At 38.3% G+C, this 18,407-nt stretch overlaps 3 protein-coding genes across 3 annotated transcripts in view; all 3 read left to right on the forward strand.

Moving 5' to 3' along the window:
- Positions 1 to 2,444: 2,444 nt before the first annotated feature.
- On the forward strand, positions 2,445 to 11,737 carry LOC140953641 (uncharacterized). The gene is made up of 11 exons (XM_073403057.1): positions 2,445 to 2,586; positions 3,125 to 3,534; positions 4,381 to 4,462; positions 5,531 to 5,667; positions 6,052 to 6,148; positions 7,031 to 7,083; positions 7,217 to 7,352; positions 8,028 to 8,258; positions 8,783 to 9,008; positions 10,512 to 10,594; positions 11,161 to 11,737. The coding sequence occupies exons 1-11, from the start codon at positions 2,556 to 2,558 to the stop codon at positions 11,352 to 11,354; spliced, it is 1,680 nt and encodes a 559-aa protein (XP_073259158.1). The 5' UTR covers positions 2,445 to 2,555; the 3' UTR covers positions 11,355 to 11,737.
- Positions 11,738 to 11,871: 134 nt separating this feature from the next.
- LOC140922078 (uncharacterized) lies at positions 11,872 to 12,895 on the forward strand. The gene is made up of 2 exons (XM_073372100.1): positions 11,872 to 12,343; positions 12,735 to 12,895. The coding sequence occupies exons 1-2, from the start codon at positions 11,944 to 11,946 to the stop codon at positions 12,878 to 12,880; spliced, it is 546 nt and encodes a 181-aa protein (XP_073228201.1). The 5' UTR covers positions 11,872 to 11,943; the 3' UTR covers positions 12,881 to 12,895.
- A 669-nt stretch (positions 12,896 to 13,564) lies between these two features.
- LOC140953642 (uncharacterized) overlaps positions 13,565 to 18,407 on the forward strand; it is a 7,321-nt gene continuing 2,478 nt past the window's right edge. Inside the window, exons 1-3 of the mRNA XM_073403058.1 lie at positions 13,565 to 13,580; positions 14,139 to 15,614; positions 16,769 to 16,872. Of these exons, the coding sequence (XP_073259159.1) occupies positions 13,565 to 13,580; positions 14,139 to 15,614; positions 16,769 to 16,872 (1,596 nt within the window). The remainder of the gene's footprint in view (positions 13,581 to 14,138; positions 15,615 to 16,768; positions 16,873 to 18,407) is intronic.

Below are 18,407 nucleotides of genomic sequence, written 5' to 3' on the forward strand. Positions count from 1 at the left end.
AATACTAGATGCCAGTTTACTACCTAGCGAACAAAAGTGGTTTTTCATTCCTAATTTTGTCAGTGCCCCACCTTTTCTAGGGGTATGTTATGTGTACATTTTTATGAATATGGTATAAAGGCCAGACTGCCGAGGAGGGGGGAAGGGGGGCGGGGGAGAGAATAAAGTGCAATACAGGAGACTCGAAAACAATCAATAGCCTCACTTAGGGGTGTACATTGGAGATTTTGGTATCACTTAGGGTTTTTAGGACGGAACAGCGCGCCAGTTTTTATACTGAACACAGAGGAAAAGAGGATTCGACGACAACATCCTCGTAACAATTGCAGCAGTTATTTAGCTGTCCTGGCTGTTTTACAAATAGGATGGTATCCTTAGGGCTCAAATAAGGAACGAGCAACGTCCTGACTCTTTTCAAGTTTGTTCTTCCCTCGGGTCACAACTTGGAACTTAATTATAAGGGGTGAAAGAGAAAGGCAAAAATCTAAAAAAAAAAAGAGTAACAATAATTATGGATTTCTCCTCGTGTAAGGGAATCGAGATTCCGGACTCTGAGAAATTTTTGCCTGGGAATCCAGAAAAGGGGAAAATTTTTCTCATGGAATCCGGAATCCTAGGTTTTGGAATCCGGAATACGGCTCAATTTAATCCGGAATCCCACTAACGATGTCAATCCAGAATCCCAGTTTTACTGAAAAATACTGGAATCCAGTACCTGGAATCCGGAATCCATGGCGTGGAATCCAGAATCCAACCGACTGTCCTGAGTTCCCTCAGGGGCACCCGACGACTGTTTATGTAAATTATATGTTCGGAGAACCAAATATTGCCCAGAATTTTCTATTACTTGAGGAAGCCTGAAAATTTCTAGATGACCTTTCTACTGATGTCAATTTTCGAACTATATAATAAATTTCCTGCCATTTTCTGACGTTTGATTTTTCACATTTCACAACCCAGGTTAGGCCATTTTTCTTAGGAAAAACTAAACCTAAAATTTCCGGCTTCTTCAATGTGATGGACGGAGGAATCAAAACAATTTTCGTTTTCGTAATGCACTAAATTGCATCTAAATATTTCGGTAAAATAATACTGAAGCCGTTGAATTTGGAAAAGTCAAGTTCCCCTAGGATGACCGAACAGATACAAATTTTAAAGCGCCGCTTAGAATACATTTCTAAAGGTCTAAAAAAAATACTCTGGATAGCCTAAAACGTGTTTTCAATGCATTTGGGAGGAAAGCGTGGTTGGGTGCCCCTGATTCCCTTACCTGGAGCGACGGATTTATTTATATTTATAAGAAAGTGTGTGACATGAAAAGTTAAGTTATTACGTATATGAAAGGGGTACCATTTTTCAAAGAAAGGTATGGTATATACCGTAAACACGGGGTATTTATAGTTGGACCTCGATCGGGGCTGAGCCTACCCGTATAAACCTTTGTTGAGTACCCCACCCGGGGCTCACACTTTCCTAGTTTGTACGGGTACAAAGTATGGTCTCTTGAGTGGTCTAAATCAATATTGAGATTCTATAGAGAGAATTTAGTTTTAATCAAAAAAACATAATTTCGTCTTTATTATCGTTTTCACTATAGTACTTGTGCGTTATGAATTCAAACACTGTTTAGAAATTACGTAATTCACCTCCGAATAACAGATTTTGTCTCTTTTTACATTAATACCAATCTTCCTGTTTGCACTGGTACAAAATCCTCTCGCTTTCGCTTGACCGCAGAGATAGCAGTCAAAAGTCAAAACAAACTCCTGTGAGAAATTTGTCTACCACACTAGATTCGATTCAATTCTAAGAAAGGTCTCTAGTCTCTCTTGACGGCTGTGAAGGGTTAAATTACATCAGTTTTTCCGCTTGCGAACGTCTAGGTACAAATATTGAATCCCCAGTCCTTCAAAAGAATTCTTTGAATGTAGTAGAAAAGCTGCTTATAGGCTTTAATTATCATTTGATTTTTATGCCCTAGGAAAGTAATAAGTCATTGGTTATCGTTTTCTTAGGCTCAGTCACAGAGCCTATCCCCGAAAAAAGGCTCTTTTTCAAAATCCATTGTTTCTCCTAAGGTTACTTCCGGTTGGATCGGTACAAACTACCTGCAAAACAAAATTGGTTTGTTCAATCGAGGTTCAATTCTATCGCTTACCAACTATTACCTTTTTTCTATGCGCGAGCGAAGTACACATGTATTTGTTTTTAATATGAAGAGCAAATAACGTTCGCTAACGTGAGCATTTTGGTTGTAGCTGTTAGTCGATGATGTAATGTGTTTTTTTTTATCGAATTTCCGCTTTGGATGGGTACAACTCGGATTCATCGGTTAGCCAATCACACGGGAGAATTCAAGATGTCAGCCAATCAGAATCCAGAAAATAATAGGGACATAAAAATACCGTTTAAGTGAAGTACTTATAGTTTCTCCCCTTCAACTTGCTTCTAGCATTTTTGGAAGGCTGTCGAAAAGTGTGGTCGATTTTAGGTGTTGCGTTTGTTGTTCTGTTGATGAAATTATCTAAATTATACGTAAATTTTCCTTATCTGCCATGCCGAGACGTGTGGCAGAGGTCGGAGAAGGTAGGTAACTTTAAATAAGTGTTCCTCGATCAGAGACCTTTCCATGTGGCTGAACTCAGCAAAATTTAAGCTTGCTGGATTGCTTGAAAACAATATTTAGTGGTGCAATTCGATGGGCTATAACAACCCAAGACTTTCATTTTTTTCCAAGAATTTTCGTCTGGGGGCTATTGCAGTTTGGAGTGAGTCAAGTGTTCCCAATTCCTTTTTTTTTTATAATAGCAGTTTATATTCAGAGGGAGAGACCGACTGTTTTGTCTCAATTAAGCGATCTACGTGTAGCTCAGACTGCTCGTTTCTAAGAAACTAACTTGCCGTTTTACTTTTGTTTCCTCAAGCTTGTGTTTAGAAAATGTTGGAGTTATGATGAAGAATACTTTTGTGTGAAAATGGCTTGTTCTTTCATTAACACCCGTCTACAACTTCAAGTCATTGTCTTGATTAAAATATATTTTAAGAGCATAGAACAACGTGGGGGCAAATTGGGCGAAAATAAATCATACTTCACAGAATAAATGATGCGTTTTATTTTCTAAAGGACATGAAGATGGGAATGGTGTGTATGGCATCATACGGGATCTGATTGTGGAAGGAAAGGATGCTAGATTTGTGAACAAGAAGGGTCGCTACGTTGTAAACTGGTCCAGAGCCCTTGACTGCTTCACTGACTACAAGGCGAAAAAGAACCTGCAGTTCAAAAGCAAGGCAGTGTCTAGGAGAAAGATCAGCAACGGTTTCAGGTCAGCCCTTCTGAACTACTACAAGAAGGAAGGTGCCAAAGAGTACAAGGATGCAAAGAAAGTAAATGAAAATGATGAAGTTGTTGAGAGACAGTTTCAGATGCCTCCTAGGCTGTTCAAGTCAATGTTCAGAGAAGCTGGACCCACAATCACGGAAGATAGTGAGGAAGATGATCAAGAAGACACCAGCAGCCTAGTCTCTAGTGAGGTAAGATGGACCTGATCTGTTCTAGGTGGATTATTATTATTATTATTATTATTATTATTATTATTGTTATTCTCATTAAACTCAGCTTCTGGATGGCTTACTGGAGTCTTCCTTAAACATCAAACCACCACTTGTGACCTTAGGTGCCTGAGACTTTGCGAAGGGTTCTCTCTGAAACGATTCCAAACAACATGTAACACCAATCTCTGCAAACCACTTTTCTATCCCATTAGAGACAGTTCCTATTGTGTGCCAATTATGAGTTACTCAGCAGTTACTCAGGGGCACCCAACGTCAATTTTCGGAAAATATCTGTTCAGAAGACGATTTGAGCTCTAGAGTTTTCGGAACATTATTTTTTGTAAAATTTCTTGCTTGCCTGCCTCTCCTAGAATTTTCAAACACCTAAAAAATGGTGTCATTGCCCATTTTAAACAGATTTTTACCCTAAGAAGGTCACCTAGAATTGTCGGAAGCCTTTTTCTGGCTAAAGTTTTCGAAAAGGTAAGTTTTGATCACTAGAATTTTTGGATCACTAGACTTTCAGCTAAAAAATCCGAACAGATGAAAAATTTTTAGGAAATAAAAATATGCCTATATCTACCGTTTAAATACTAAAATAGGTTATCAATGCTATGTTGAAGTGGTTTTGATCTATATTCTCTTTGGGCACCCCTGAGTTACTCTGTGCAATTTCCAGTTTTCCAGTTCCATTTGTCTTTGTCTTTCATTCGGATGTCATTGTAATCGTTGTCATATTAAGATGTGATTAACATACAACTTGTACATTGTACGTGTAAAGTATTTAGGCAGAGCAGGTGCACATTTCATATATTTACTTTGCAGGGTGACGACAAACCTGAAGTGAGCCGTAGCACAAGCACAAGCGATACAGGTTTTGATGAATTTATGGATATGTCTTCTCATGGTAAGAATACAAGATATATGTTGCATTTAATTTTTTATTTTAGTTGATTTTTGTTTTTCCTTTGTTTTTGGGTATGGTAATGTATGCTAATGAATTTGAAACAGAGGAAAACAACTAACTGAAATAATTTACCTGCAACATAGACATTTTTTGTACATGTACAATTGTATATGTTACAGGTCAAATTTGATTTCAGGCTAATTTTGATTTTATAATCTAGGTTGATTCTCATGACTGCCTTTGTCTTGTAGGGTTAGGAGACAAAGGAAATTGAGAATGAACCTGGGTTAAAAATCTTTCACCTTGAATCAAAGTAATTAATTTGACAGTCTGTAATGCACTGATAGCTGAACTGCTTGCATTATATTTAACTGATTTAAATAACAATTTTTGTGCTATGATAGCTAATAATGTTTAAAGATGGAAACCCACCAACCATGAGTAGCACATGTAGCAAGACGATACTATGTTACGGACTATACAGGTTGTAATCAACACCATTGCTAAATGAAGACCAGCAGTATGTGGTTGAAACATTGTGAACACTGACGAAGACAAAAGTGATTGTCAATATCATGAGACAAACAATAAACTAGCCCCATAATAGGCATAACCTCATGAAGAATACAATAAATTCTCTATTAAGCCCCCCCCCCTTCCAAGTAGCCCCCCCCCCCCTTTTCAGAGAAAGATAGTTAATGAGCCCCCTCCCCTAAATATTCTTCACTAACAAATGAGTCTGATTAATCAATCACAACTGTAACACCTTGTGTGGACAGATCTGGGATGGTTTATTTACCAACTGGAAGTTCAGATTTGATTCTGATCCTCAGCTGCATGACCTCCAACCTTCTTGCACTTGAGCTTTTTCACTTTGTATTCTAGTTCTTTATGGAGAACTGACACCATTGTCTCTTCTAAATTAAATACCCCCCCCCCCTTCTCAAATAAGCCTCCTGTCTCTATTAGCCCCCCCCCCCCCCCCCCCATCAGATTGGCTTGAAATAAATAGCCCCTTGGGGGCTTAATAGTGGATTTATGTTAGATGTATCTTTCCTTTTTTTTCAGAAATTGTTGAACCACATGAAACTTCATTGTCTCTTGCTGGTAACTTTTTGACTGATCTGGGTTTAGATGTCATAAAAACAGAAGGTGAAGAAACCAGGGTAGGTCTCCCTGATGTTCAGCTTCCCCCAGCTTCTCAGGTAAATAGAATATATAATAATACAAAATAAACCTGTGGTGCGTTTAGTGTAATCAACACAATTGCATTTAACAAGAATATTACTTACAAGCTTTAGAAAACCAGGGTCTTTTTCTGATAACAATATATTTAACAAAAAATGGCAACAGCAACAACAACAACAAAAACAAACAGAAGCAAAAGACATTATCTGAATCTTATTGGTTCTGGGATATTTGTGGGTGTTGTTTGTAGCTATATCTAAGTCAATATTATAATGTCATGTCATTAACTGTACATACCTTGCGTTAAGATAATTAATGGCTACCAAAGGACTAGACAGTGAAACAAAGTATCATTTTTTGTTCCTACATGTATATAAATCTGAATTGTTTTTTCCTTCCAGATGTTTGACCCATCCATGCTTGACTCCGCCATTGAAGAAATTTGTTCTGACGGAATATCAGATGACATTTCTGATGAAGGAATAGACTTGCTTGGAGGTATTGATTAAAACGAAAACAAGTTAAAGTCCATTTTTATGTTTTACTTTACCCTTGATCCTTTTAAATAAGTAAAACAGAAATATGTTACTTTTTTATCAATGAAATACATGTAGGATATATAGTTTATCACTGACTTTTTTTTAGTAAATTTTAATTATTCAGCTCTCAACTTAACATGGGCAACACAAAAGATCGGCCCAAGTTTATAACTACGAGTAGTCCCTCATTTTCCCTCAGGGATAGTACAGTGAGTGAAACACAAGTTATGCGCTTTAAAATACATTGTGTCACCCCACACGAGAAAGGCGAGACACGGCGGGGAGAGAGAAAAATGAGGGACTAGAGACAAAGCCTTTGCTTTTGACTTTGCGTTGCTCTCACAATGCATAACTCTGATTGGTTCTTCCATGGTAATCTGTCAACCACTGTCAAAAATGCGCCAGCTGCTTAAATGACAGCTTAAGGATAGAAGGAATCCCATTGGATGTGCTTAATCGATTTGAAAGATGATAAGAACTTCACACTCCAAAATCGATCAGTCGGCTATGAAGAGTCAAAAGTATGGACTTTGTCTGTAGTCCCTCATTTTTCTCTCTCCCCGCTTGTCTCACCTTTTTCATGTGGGGTGATACAATGTATTTTCACGCATGTTGTGTTTTGCACGGTCTACTATCCCTGAGGGAAATTGAGGGACTACTTGTAGTCTACCTTAAGTTGCCTGGTGCCAGCAGGGAGGGCAAGAAAATTGTTGCTATTCAGTGTTAGCTGAGTTTAGTGAACCCTGTTACAATATTATAATTTTATTGCTTGTTTTGTTTAGTAATTACAGCTGTAAATTCTGTGCATATAATAATAAGTTCATTCCTTTTTCTTAATCAGTGGTACAAGATATCTGCCCAACGTCTGGATCTATAAAGGTGATTCTCTTATCCTGAGAATGTGGCTGTTGCCACAATCATTTTTGAACTCACATCCTTGTACATTGTGTATTACATCCTTATTAATACTCCCTGTATTAAGCATGCTCCTTCACTGATGGCAGCTTTTAATTTTTATATGGAACAGGGTGGATTTCAGTTCTACATCTCACTGACTGAAGAACTGCCAGATGAAGTTAAGACGGGAGTGGCACAGTTTGAGCGGGTCGCCAATGTCATGGTGTACAAGTTAAACCCATTCACCCTGACTGGAACTGTCCCCCGTAAGTACATGTGTACAAAATGCGTAGTGTGTGGATGATGTCAGAGTGACTAATTTGCAATTTTTGTCTGAGTTTTGTCATTTTTCTCATTTTAATGACAAATGACAGACAAACATGACATTTTTAATTAATGAGAAAACTCAGACAAAAGTGAGGAATTTGATAATGTTAAATTTAGTTTGTTTGACTGAGTTTTGGGTCTATAAATAGTAAATGCACGCAGTGCTATTGACCACTGTTGTGAATAATTCATATAATTAATGTTTACTATAAAAAGAGATACTTAGGTGAGATGAGTCAGGGTCAAATGAACTACCATCTGTTAAGGAAGTTAATAAATAAATAAGTAATAATGATAATAATAATGATAGTAATGCATTATTTTTTTATGTAATTGATGTTTAAAGAACAACTTTGGTCAGGAGATTACATAAAGTTTGATTATTAGATCACTATTATCATACATGTAGCACTTTTTTTTACACTTTTTTTACACTTGTGATTGATCATTATTTCATTTGTCAATGAGAAAATACAATGTTTGTACTTCTTGGTGAATAGTTATTATTTAAAATTAGAAATCATACTATTAAAACACATTGTAGCTCCTGTTGCTTGGCTGTGGCTTTTTACATTGTTGATCAAACTGTATTCTTTTTTAAATTCTTATTTCAGCCTCTCAAGTGCCTGGTGAAGTAGCTGTGACGGTTGTAACAGATGCTGGGAAGAAACTGGGAATGACCTGTTTCAGGTACATTGATGAGATGAGAGAGATGGTCCGACAGATAGTAAAGGATCCAACTCTTCAATCACTCTGGTTTGCCATGTGGTCGCAAGAGCATGGATTCTTTGGAAATGATAGCAACATTGCACAGGTCCTCGGACCAATTGATCTACAAGGCCAAGGTGAGGTTAAATAGTTTTCTATTCAGTGTTATCTGTTCTCATGTGGAGGTAGTGGATTGGCCAAGTGGTTAATACTTCATACTTCAGATTTGGGAGTCCAGGTTCAAGCCTTTACCCTTGGTTGCTTTCTTGGAAAGAAACATTGCTTCACTTTGTCTCTTTTCACCCACTCTGGTAGGAGAACTAATAATTATCCTCTTAAAGGGGGTGGGGGGGGAGGGCACACTACTAACAGAGGCTTAAAAAAAAGTCCAGTCCCTGTCACCCCAGTTATTGGCTCAAGTTGACCTTTTACCTTGTTGTCATATGCTTTAACTATAAAGGAATGGTGTCAATTCATAAAATTCATTTAATCAATCAATATTACTCCAACATGTTTGCAGTGTTCATTGTTTAATGCCGTCAGTTTTATTACAACACTTAGTGACCAGTGCAATGGCAGCATCTTTGTTTTAAACAAAATAATAATAAAGTTTTCATTAGAAGTTCAAGCTAATTCTGTACTTTCTGTTGTCATCTTCTAGATTCCTCAGTTCAGACAAAGCAACAACAATCAGTAAAAGTTCTGCAGCTACTTGTTTACACAGCGGCACAAACAGATGCTCGAGAATTCATTGAAATGGTCTTCGGTACTTCTGCTGGACAAATTGTTTTTAATTCTTACAAGGACAGAACACCATTACCTGAGGATGTTGCTCTAGCTAATGGCCATGAAGAATTAGCTCAGTACTTAACAGATATAAACACAAGGTTGGATTTAGTATTTAAATTTCAAAACTCAGAGCAACAATTAAAAAACAAAATCAAATTTTTTGTTTGAATAGCTTGAACTTCATCAGTGATGTAAAATGTCAGGTTACATAACAGAAAGGTTTTTGTGTATTCCCAGGAGAGGATTGTAAATGGCTAGGAGGTCCAGTCCCTTGTCCCTATTCAGAGAGGGTTTTCTTTGTGTGATGACATGGCCTCCTTGACGTGGCACTTGATGGTGTAATTTTGCGGCAGTTACATAGAACATTAACATTGTGTGGGTTGATGTTGTGACATGTTGCTGGGCAGTGCTTGAAAACAGCACAAGTTTACAGGATCCTGTTCTTTGATCCGCGTACATTGTACAAAGGGACCTGCAGGCATTGTTCTTATTGGATGTGGTAAACAACACCACACATCTTAAATTTCTTTGAACAATCTTTTACGTGTGTCACATGCTTTCAGAGCAAAATGTTTGTGGACGATTTGAACCCCATGGGATGTAAAGATCCATTGTAATGTTCCCGATGATCCTCTCACTTATGGCAAGCATGCACAAAGTGATGCTTTGTTTTAGTGGAACTACCATACATGTAGCTGGCTTTCTTTTTTTGGGAAGTCGGAAAGTCCACTCAGTGTAGCCATTAGTACAAAGGGCAGATTTTACGTGGTTGATCATCCCCTTTAATATAATCCTTATCATTTGTTGCAAGAGTCATTGCTTGGTGCATCAAGGTGCGAATCACAGAAAGTTTGTGTTCGAGGTAGCCTACTAATAGTTCCCATTTTTCCTCAGGGATAGTAGAGTGAGCGAGATAGGGACTACTCATAGTCTATGTTCGAGGGGGTGTTTGCATAGGCAAAATGTAAATATTGGTCTTTGTTGGTCGGTTTTCTGTAGACTGTCTTGATACTGGTTTTGCAGTCATCCTCTAGATAAACAGAGGTGTCCAAGAAAGATATCTTACCATCCTTTACAACCTCCTATGTGAACTTTATATTTCAGTCCAGAGAGGAACCTGACCTCTTGGCCATTTACAATCCTCTCCTGGGAATACAAAACAACCTTTCTGTTACATCACCTGGCATTTTACGTCACTGATGTAGTTTGAGTGATTCAAACGATATATTCGATTTTGTTTTTAAATTGTTGCTCTGAGTTTTGAAATTTGTGTACGAAATGTCCTCACCCGGGCAGACAAAAAACCTTTTAGTAACGAGGTATGATCTTAAAATAATAATATTGCTTTCAGCTTATGTAGTCCAGGATTAGTATATTATCATGCTTACTCTCCAAACTTCTACGTTGTACATATCTTGATGTATGCCACTGACACATGAACCAGTTCCTAATTAAAAGAGGACACATTACACGTTAGTGTGAATTTCCAAATTGTTTTTGTTCATTGGTCATGACAGCTGGTATATTTTTGTAATAAATTAGAAATGACCATTGTCTATGAACTACATTTATAACAACTTTATCCTCTACTATACCTACAGATTATCTAAAGAAACTTTTGAAGATGTTCAGTCCTGTGCAATTGACTGGTTAGAACTGGTGAAAGCAGTCCAGAAACAGTCTTGTAAGTGAAAATGCACCTTTTTTGTTATGCTGGAATGCTTGAATTTTTCATAATTTCCTTTGATTCCTTTAGCATCTTTCCTTCAGGTCAGAACTTTAATTGAAAACTACTGCCGGTGACAGGTAGCCAGTTCTGAAAATGACAACTTTTGATTGAGATTCCCTACCATACATTTATGTTACGATAGCTGTTACATTCAAATGATACTTAAGATGAAATTGCAGTGATTGAATGTACATAAATTTCCAGCAGCTCCTTGCGTATTTCAGATTACACGTCAGTATTCATCTTAGATTTAAATACTAGGATTAAGATAAGAGGAAAAGTTATAACCATAATGCCAGTCGAAAACTTGTTTAACCTGAGGTCAAGCAGACTTATCCTGCAACATGTATACTTTGAATGATCAATCCTTTTGTATATTCTGTGTACACGTATGCACTGTGTACACTGTAACTGTGTAGTTGATATGCTCAATAGGAAAAAGGCAGCCTTAGTTTTCCCTTCTATTATGTTAAACTTTGGTTGATTCAATGTTTGATATTTAACAATGTCTACAACTGCAGCTCAAGATGAGTCAACCAAAGGACTTCAGCAACCCAGTGACATTGATGACACAAGTGATTACTTTGCTGATGTTGAAACTTCCTCTTGTGGATGCTCTGATCATGATATAGTGTGGACAAACATGTCAGATAACAAGACTGCATGGAAATGCCCCAGAGGATCTCCCATATTACAAGGTATACTAGATAAATAGTTGCCTTTCAGGGCTGTCATTTGGTGCCAGGGGCCAGCGATTCTCGTAATAGCCAGGGCTATTATGAACCTGACCCTCGCCCTCTTTTGTAGGAAAATAGAAGAAAAGCAGAACCAAACAAAATCTTGCCATTAGCCCAGCAACTTTAAATTTTAATGACAGCCCTGGCCTTTACAGCTATCAGTAAAGTGACCTTTGGTATAACAACAACATTGTGGGACACAATTTAAACGATACCAAATATGATAAGGGAATGAGAAAAAATATATATTCAGAAAGCCAATTGTATGGAAAAAGTTGTTTGGACCAAAAGGATTATGGTCTAGCAACATCGATTTTTTGCAATGACACTTTGTGTTTCTTCTAAGTCGAATGTCTCGTTTCTCGCAACAAAATTCCACTGCATTTTTAGCACCCACTAGCAAAATATCTTTTATTTTACCTCCCCTTTTGCCATTATCACATCCAGCTTTATAACGTTGGTATTTACTTGACAAACATGCTGGGAATTTTCTTCTTTTTTTTTTTAGTTATAGAGCCCTGCACAGATGAGGACATTTTTAAAGACGTGCACCCTGTAGGGACAACCATGAGTGAAAATGGCCCATCAAAGAAGTGCCCTTTGAATTCAACGAACAGTGACGAAACGCTTAAGAAATCTGAAGAGTCCACCCAAAGACCGACTACGAGGCCAGTAGTGGATAAAAAAGGGACACCCAGAAAGTGTGAGGCACAGCTAGACAATGAGAATGACAAGGAAGGTGTGACTTACGGGAGTTTCGCCCATACCTTTGATTGCATAAGCAAATGGTGGAAGAAAAAAGACAGTGGCACAATGGCAATGGAACAGGATAAATGTTTGGACGAGAAAGTAAAGGAGTTGCCATCAAAATCCAGAAGTCTCTTCCAAGGATTGTTTTGGCGAGGCAGTGACACTAGTGAGGCAAACGCCCATGGTGCAAGTGGACCACATATGACCAAGCCTAAAGGTACAAAGTGTCATTTTGTTCTTCTACCATTGTTTGTCTGGACCTCAATTCTCTTTAATCGCGTTCGTCAGAACGCATCCTAATCTTGTTGTTCCTGTGGTACAAAGTCACAATTTTTCGAGGTGTCACGGGTGACTGTCGATTGGCTGCACCTACTGATTTTATCAGGGGCAACTCGGCCGGGAAACTGGACTCCTTTCGACTCGATTTCGTTTCCTTAAGTGACGAACGCGGATCCATAATCAATGATTACTTCTCGTTACTATAATAAAGTTTTGAAAGTTCAATTTATGTATGTAAAGTTTAACACTGGTTTTTGTCTCATCATCAACCTAATTCCTTGCTTGCATATTTTCTTGACAAGGGTGTTATTTGCTGTTATTTCATACAGAGTGCCATAAACGACCTGGCTGTGCTACAGGTAGATCGACCAGAAAGAAGGAAGCAGGGCTCAATTACAAAGGCGTTGTGTTGACCTTCGCTTTACTAACTGTCTTAGCAGGATTCAAGCTAAAAGGTGCGTTTTGTTCTGTTTGAACGTAATAGTTTTTAGAAAGTGACTAACTCCCACAAATAAGTTTATCATCATTCGCCGAAACTAATAAGCCAGAGCCAGTAGCTTGGTTTTCCTACAGCAGGCATCTCTAGGATGTAGAAGCACTGTCCGCATGGTGTGTGTTTTTTATCCACCCCAAATCACTTGGGAGTGACTAAGGTTTACACTGCATACAGAGCCACTTTGGATCCGTGGCAGTCACAGTATTTGTTCAATAGCAAGACCTGGTAAATTGTCGATTGTCATTCACACAAATCAGGGTGATTGTAGCCTGTAGCCTAGGTTGCAACCGGTCTTGTCTCTCGACAGCTTGAGAGGGGACTAGGTATAGTCCATCTTCCTATATGGGAGATTTAGACTGCCTATGACGCAGGCTATAATGTACATCTGTAGTTGATTGGGACAGTTCTTACCTATACCATTGATTATCTCGGTGTCTTATCGATACCTATTTGGCGCAAAAAAATGAGCTGTCTGGTAGAAATTGATGGATATTGTCTTGACTGACTTGAGAGTTGTGGTTGTTTTTGTTGTTAATGTTGTTGTTTTGTTTTCAACACTCAGACAATAATCATAAATTAAAACATCGCTAGAATATTCGCCTATAATCAAAGTCAATAGCGCGAGCGTGCTTCATACAAACTGTATCCCTGTTGAGCACGCTAATGAAATTTGTGAACGGTTAGTCGAGAAATGAGGTGGTGTTGTTGTCAGCTGCGCGAGCTATGATGTGTGCGAATTATTATTTGCAAAGTTTTTTTCGTTTAAAAGGAATTTTGCGGCGACTTATGATTAATATAGTTTTGAATTTCCGTCTTAATGTGGATTCTAAAACCTTTTTGATTGTTATCTTAAGCGACTTATGTAAACGTTCTCTCAGCTTGAAGATACACAATGTGAGAACATAAACGCGTACTGCTTTGAGCGTGCGCTATAGTAATAACAACATTGAATTGATAACATTGAAAATGTTATTAAACAATTGATTCTTGCTACAACTGAGCGTATGTCGAGATATGAAGCACTCCAGAAGTTTGAAGAGGACTCATTGTCTCAAGGCTGGAGTTGCTCTCGGCTGCGCATCGCGCAACTCTTTACGCCTCTTTCGTGCTCTCCAAACTTCCTTTCTGTTTCGTATCTAGACATACGCAGGAACCATGAACCAATTGTTAAATGACGAACACTTTTTGCTACAGTAAAGCCTTTTAAGTGAGTCTTTTGATTTTTTTCTCTTTACAGAGGGCCGCCAGATTCTTCATTGGGCAGTTGGAAACGGTTACACTCAGTTTTCTAAAATGCTGTTGCAATGTGGTGTGTATGTCGATGTTCCTGGTCTCCTTGAAGAAACTCCTCTTCACCTCGCAGCAAAGAACGGATTCAGGGAAGGAATACAAATTGCAGGACCGCTTTTTAATAGTGGAGGTCTGGTTCATGCTACAAAAGTAGAAACTCGATTTCACTGGGCAAGAAAGAGTGGCCCCCGATATACTTCACAATTTTTCAGTCAACCTAATGAGATCAGTTCCCGAAGAAACGAGAACTATCTTCCTTCTCAACTTGTGGCAAGGAATGGACAGCATAGGGGTGTGGTCAATGTTAAAAACAGCTCATTGCAGGCAAATTTTCTTAATCTTGCCTCCCGAACTGGCCGCCGACAAATTGCGGAATCCTCAATACGACGTGGAATTGAAATAACCGCTAAAGACATCCAAAGGCAAGAAACTTCATTTATTCAGCAGCGTAGTGGTATCAATGCTCGGATTTGCGAGAAAGACGTTTCGCCTCATTGGGCAGCAAGGAATGAAAGTTGTGGACTGAAGAGCTCACCAGAGCTTGTAGTTCGAAGACTGAGTCAAGTTTCTGTCTCCAGTGTACTCTGTCATTGGCTGAAGAAGAAATTTTCTGTAACCAGCGATGTCATATCATCAGCGCGAAGAAAGATTCCGCGTCTGCGATTCACCCGTGGGGGAGGCTTGTGGAACTGCATGAACGAAATTGACTTAATATTTAAAACCCAAACTAAAAGTCCCATTTTCACAGAAAAACATCAACAAGCTTCCTTAGGTGCAAAAGACCTAGTGGATCAAAGTCTAGTGCAATCTCAGATGAGTATCAGGAAGGAGAAACTCCTTACCCATGCCTTTAGTTCTTTGTCAGACTCTGAATCATTTTCTTCGTCAGACAGAAATACTAGCCAAGTGTTGTCATGGTATACAACCGTGCTTTGTGTTGATGGAAAATGCGGCAAAGACGACATAAACTGGGTACTTACCAACAATTTTTTTGTAATAATTGGATATTGTGTTGGACTGTGTTTTGTGTTTGTGGCACTGAATTTGTCGTTCTTTTGGAGGAATAAGCAAACTGTGTGTTTTGCCAGACACTGTAGTATCCTTCCTTTCCTGCACTGCATAACTGGATCAGAAGTTAAATGCATACGGACAAAAGGACTAGTAGAAACGAAGGAAGGCGATAAATGTGTCAAAGAGGCTGCAGACAATGGGGCATTGAGAGATAAAGGACGTACGCAGACAATTTCCACAAAGAATTCTGCGTCAGAACTTTTTGAAGGAAAGTTCTTCCCTGAGGTGGAAACTTTTGGTTATCAACAGCTTAACAAAGATAAGAGCGTGAGGCGTTTACGAATGGAGCGTGTGCGGAAGTGGTTGGAATGCAACCATGACCAAGACGTGCTGTCATCTGTGGAAAGTGAAGGTAATTCTTGTGTTGAAATTCGTAGGGAAGGTTAACTTCGGAATAATATGACCTTCCACTCTGGACGTTGGAACGTTATGAGCGGTTAGAGCTCTACTTTTGCAAACCAGAGGTTCTGGGTCCGAGTCCCTGTCTGACTGCTACAGTAGCTTGTATTAGTCCCTAGTTCAAATCTTCGACCAAGCTGGCAATAGCCATTTAGAATTACAATACCAATATTTCTCCCAATGTTTTGGCTCAGCCCCAATAACTGTTGCGTTGTTTGGTTTGCCGAGAAATTAGTCATTAAGTAATTTGCTGTATGTAGTACCATTTAAAGGACTGTAGTGGATCCAGTACGAAACAGTTTAGCGGTTAGTGTTATTTTACAATTCCAAGAAGACAGTCTGCTATTAGCAAGGTTAAGCATCACGTTTACGTCAAACGGCAAAGGCGAATTTGTACCACGTGATTTCTTTACTTGTCGTTGACTGTTTATTATTTTTACACCTAAATTAGAAGTTCAGGCAATTTTTTATCCATAAGAATTGCTTTGAGCTGTTTTTATCTGCTCATTTTCTATGATGAGAAATTCCCGACTTGATCTAACTTTGCCGTATACTTGTACGTAAAGCTTAATCTCTTTAATGACTGTTTTTTAAAATTTCTCCTGAAAGTATCTAAATAAAGTGACGATGTTTAGAGCCTTTCCATTCACGTGGTCAGTAGCTATACAAATATATTGGAACAAAAAAGATTCAACTCCTACAGTACTTGTTTGGGATACCATCATGGCCGCCGGTTAATTGTTTTGGGACATCAATATGGCCGCTGCGACGTCATGTGAAAACACTCTATAAGTGGCATACCTAACATGACTGCAATTCCACAAATGGTTTCGGCCATAACAAATCTACTGAAAAGTGAAATACAGGACATTTTTATTGGAGGAGCAGCACACAATTTGAACACAGTTACTGACACGACATTTTTTTACAATTTTGACTGCTTAGTGATGGAAAACATGTATTGGATGTCATGTGACTTCGAAGAAGGCAAAGATTGCACACGAAGTTTAAGCAAACAACCTTGTTATCTGGGTCACAAAGTTAAATTCTTCGTTATTTGTTTTGTTTTATCGTTGATAACTGTTTCTATTATTTTTTGTCTCTTAGTTGAACTGAGCCCTACAATGTCGCGGTTTTCTTCTTCCACAATGGTAAAGGAACTCACGATTGACGAGACTGTTAACATTGAAATGCCAGAATCCGCGGACACGGTAACGTAACAAACAGAACTAAATCAGTTAAATGAAAAGCATTTATTTATTCCTTGAGGGGTTAAGGTTGCTAACTTGAAAGCTAAGTTTTTGTGAAGATTTTGCCACAGGGAGCAGAGCAGTTATTTGTGGCCCTGATTGCGGTTACATTTTTCAGCTAATAGCGCGATTCGCCTTTTCTTACTGTATATGAACTTGACCGATCGAACCGTCATGGGATCTCTTACAAACCTGGAGTAAAATGTAATAATTACGTTACATTTCTATTAAGTGCAACCAGAAACCCATAAGGGGTTGAAACGTGTAACTCGCGTTTAATGCTCGTGAATATTCACTTTTACCATATTTGGAAACCTTAGTGACAGATAAGCATTTTCAACAAATGGCTGTCGCGCGATGACCATGCAGATGTTTTAAGACAAGAGTTCTGGATTTCAAGGTTAAAAATACACCGTTAAAAGACAAAAAATGGAAAAAGAAAGTTCAAAAGAATGCTCAGCTTTCTTTTTGTGGAGGAAGGGAAGCTTTTCATCAAGAAATCGTCCTTTGAGGAATTCAACCTTGTTTTCTTCACGACAGAGCGCATGGTTTGTTTTGAAATGCAAGGCAGTGAAGGTTTTGCTGAATTTTCAGGTACATTTTGCACTCTTTGGCCAAGACAATTACGTTTTTGAAAGGGAATTTATGTATTTTTAAATGTTTCATAGACGTTTCATAAATTTTTCTCTTCGGCACTAAAGAAAAATTACATAATGTGCCCCGATTTGGGATGGATTTTATGTTGAATTTTGCCATGTGCTCAGCCGATTTCACTTGCGTGAACGGATCCACGATCCAGATAGTGTTTTCCGAATTGCTTTAAAGGATTAACTTTTTGGATTTTTCATAAAAATTTTCAGAAACGGCTTCTCTGTCTATTGTTTTGAGTTTGTTCATTCATAAAATTAGCTCAAAACACGATCGTGACTACAACATCCAAACTTAATTTAAGCTTAAATGCTTCTCAAATTCATTACACGCATCACTTTTTGCGAAGATGTCAGGTTCAGGTTTTGGACACTTTTCGATACGCAGCTAATGAATTTTATTCGAAAATATTTTTTACTGTATATTCTAGACTTTTAATATAAGAATTTTAAAAGCCTATTTGCATTATAAGTTTACTGTGCAGAGGGTCAACGAGGCATTGTTATTTGAAGTGACAACTTCAAGAAGTTGCGAGGACGTCAATGGGTTTCATAGTGTTATGTTTGGCCCGGGTGGTAAGGCAATAATATCCTGCTCAGTGTTTTGGTAAGATTCCTGGTTTAAACCTTTGAAACCTTTTTCGGCTTTTGGGAGTTTTCCCCCCTTTTGTCGGCCATTTTTTTCAAGCGTGCGCGGGAACCCGAAGTAAAATTATGTCACGTTGTTTACGACGTTTGATTGGTCAGTTATCTCTTCTTCTCGTTCCAAATATGGTACTTTCGAAAATGAATAATCACGAGCATCGGACAAAGCAAACATATGAGAGTTACACGTTTCAACTCCTTATG

Source organism: Porites lutea, chromosome 12, assembly GCF_958299795.1.
Source record: "Porites lutea chromosome 12, jaPorLute2.1, whole genome shotgun sequence".
In the NCBI taxonomy this organism is placed as follows: domain Eukaryota; kingdom Metazoa; phylum Cnidaria; class Anthozoa; order Scleractinia; family Poritidae; genus Porites; species Porites lutea.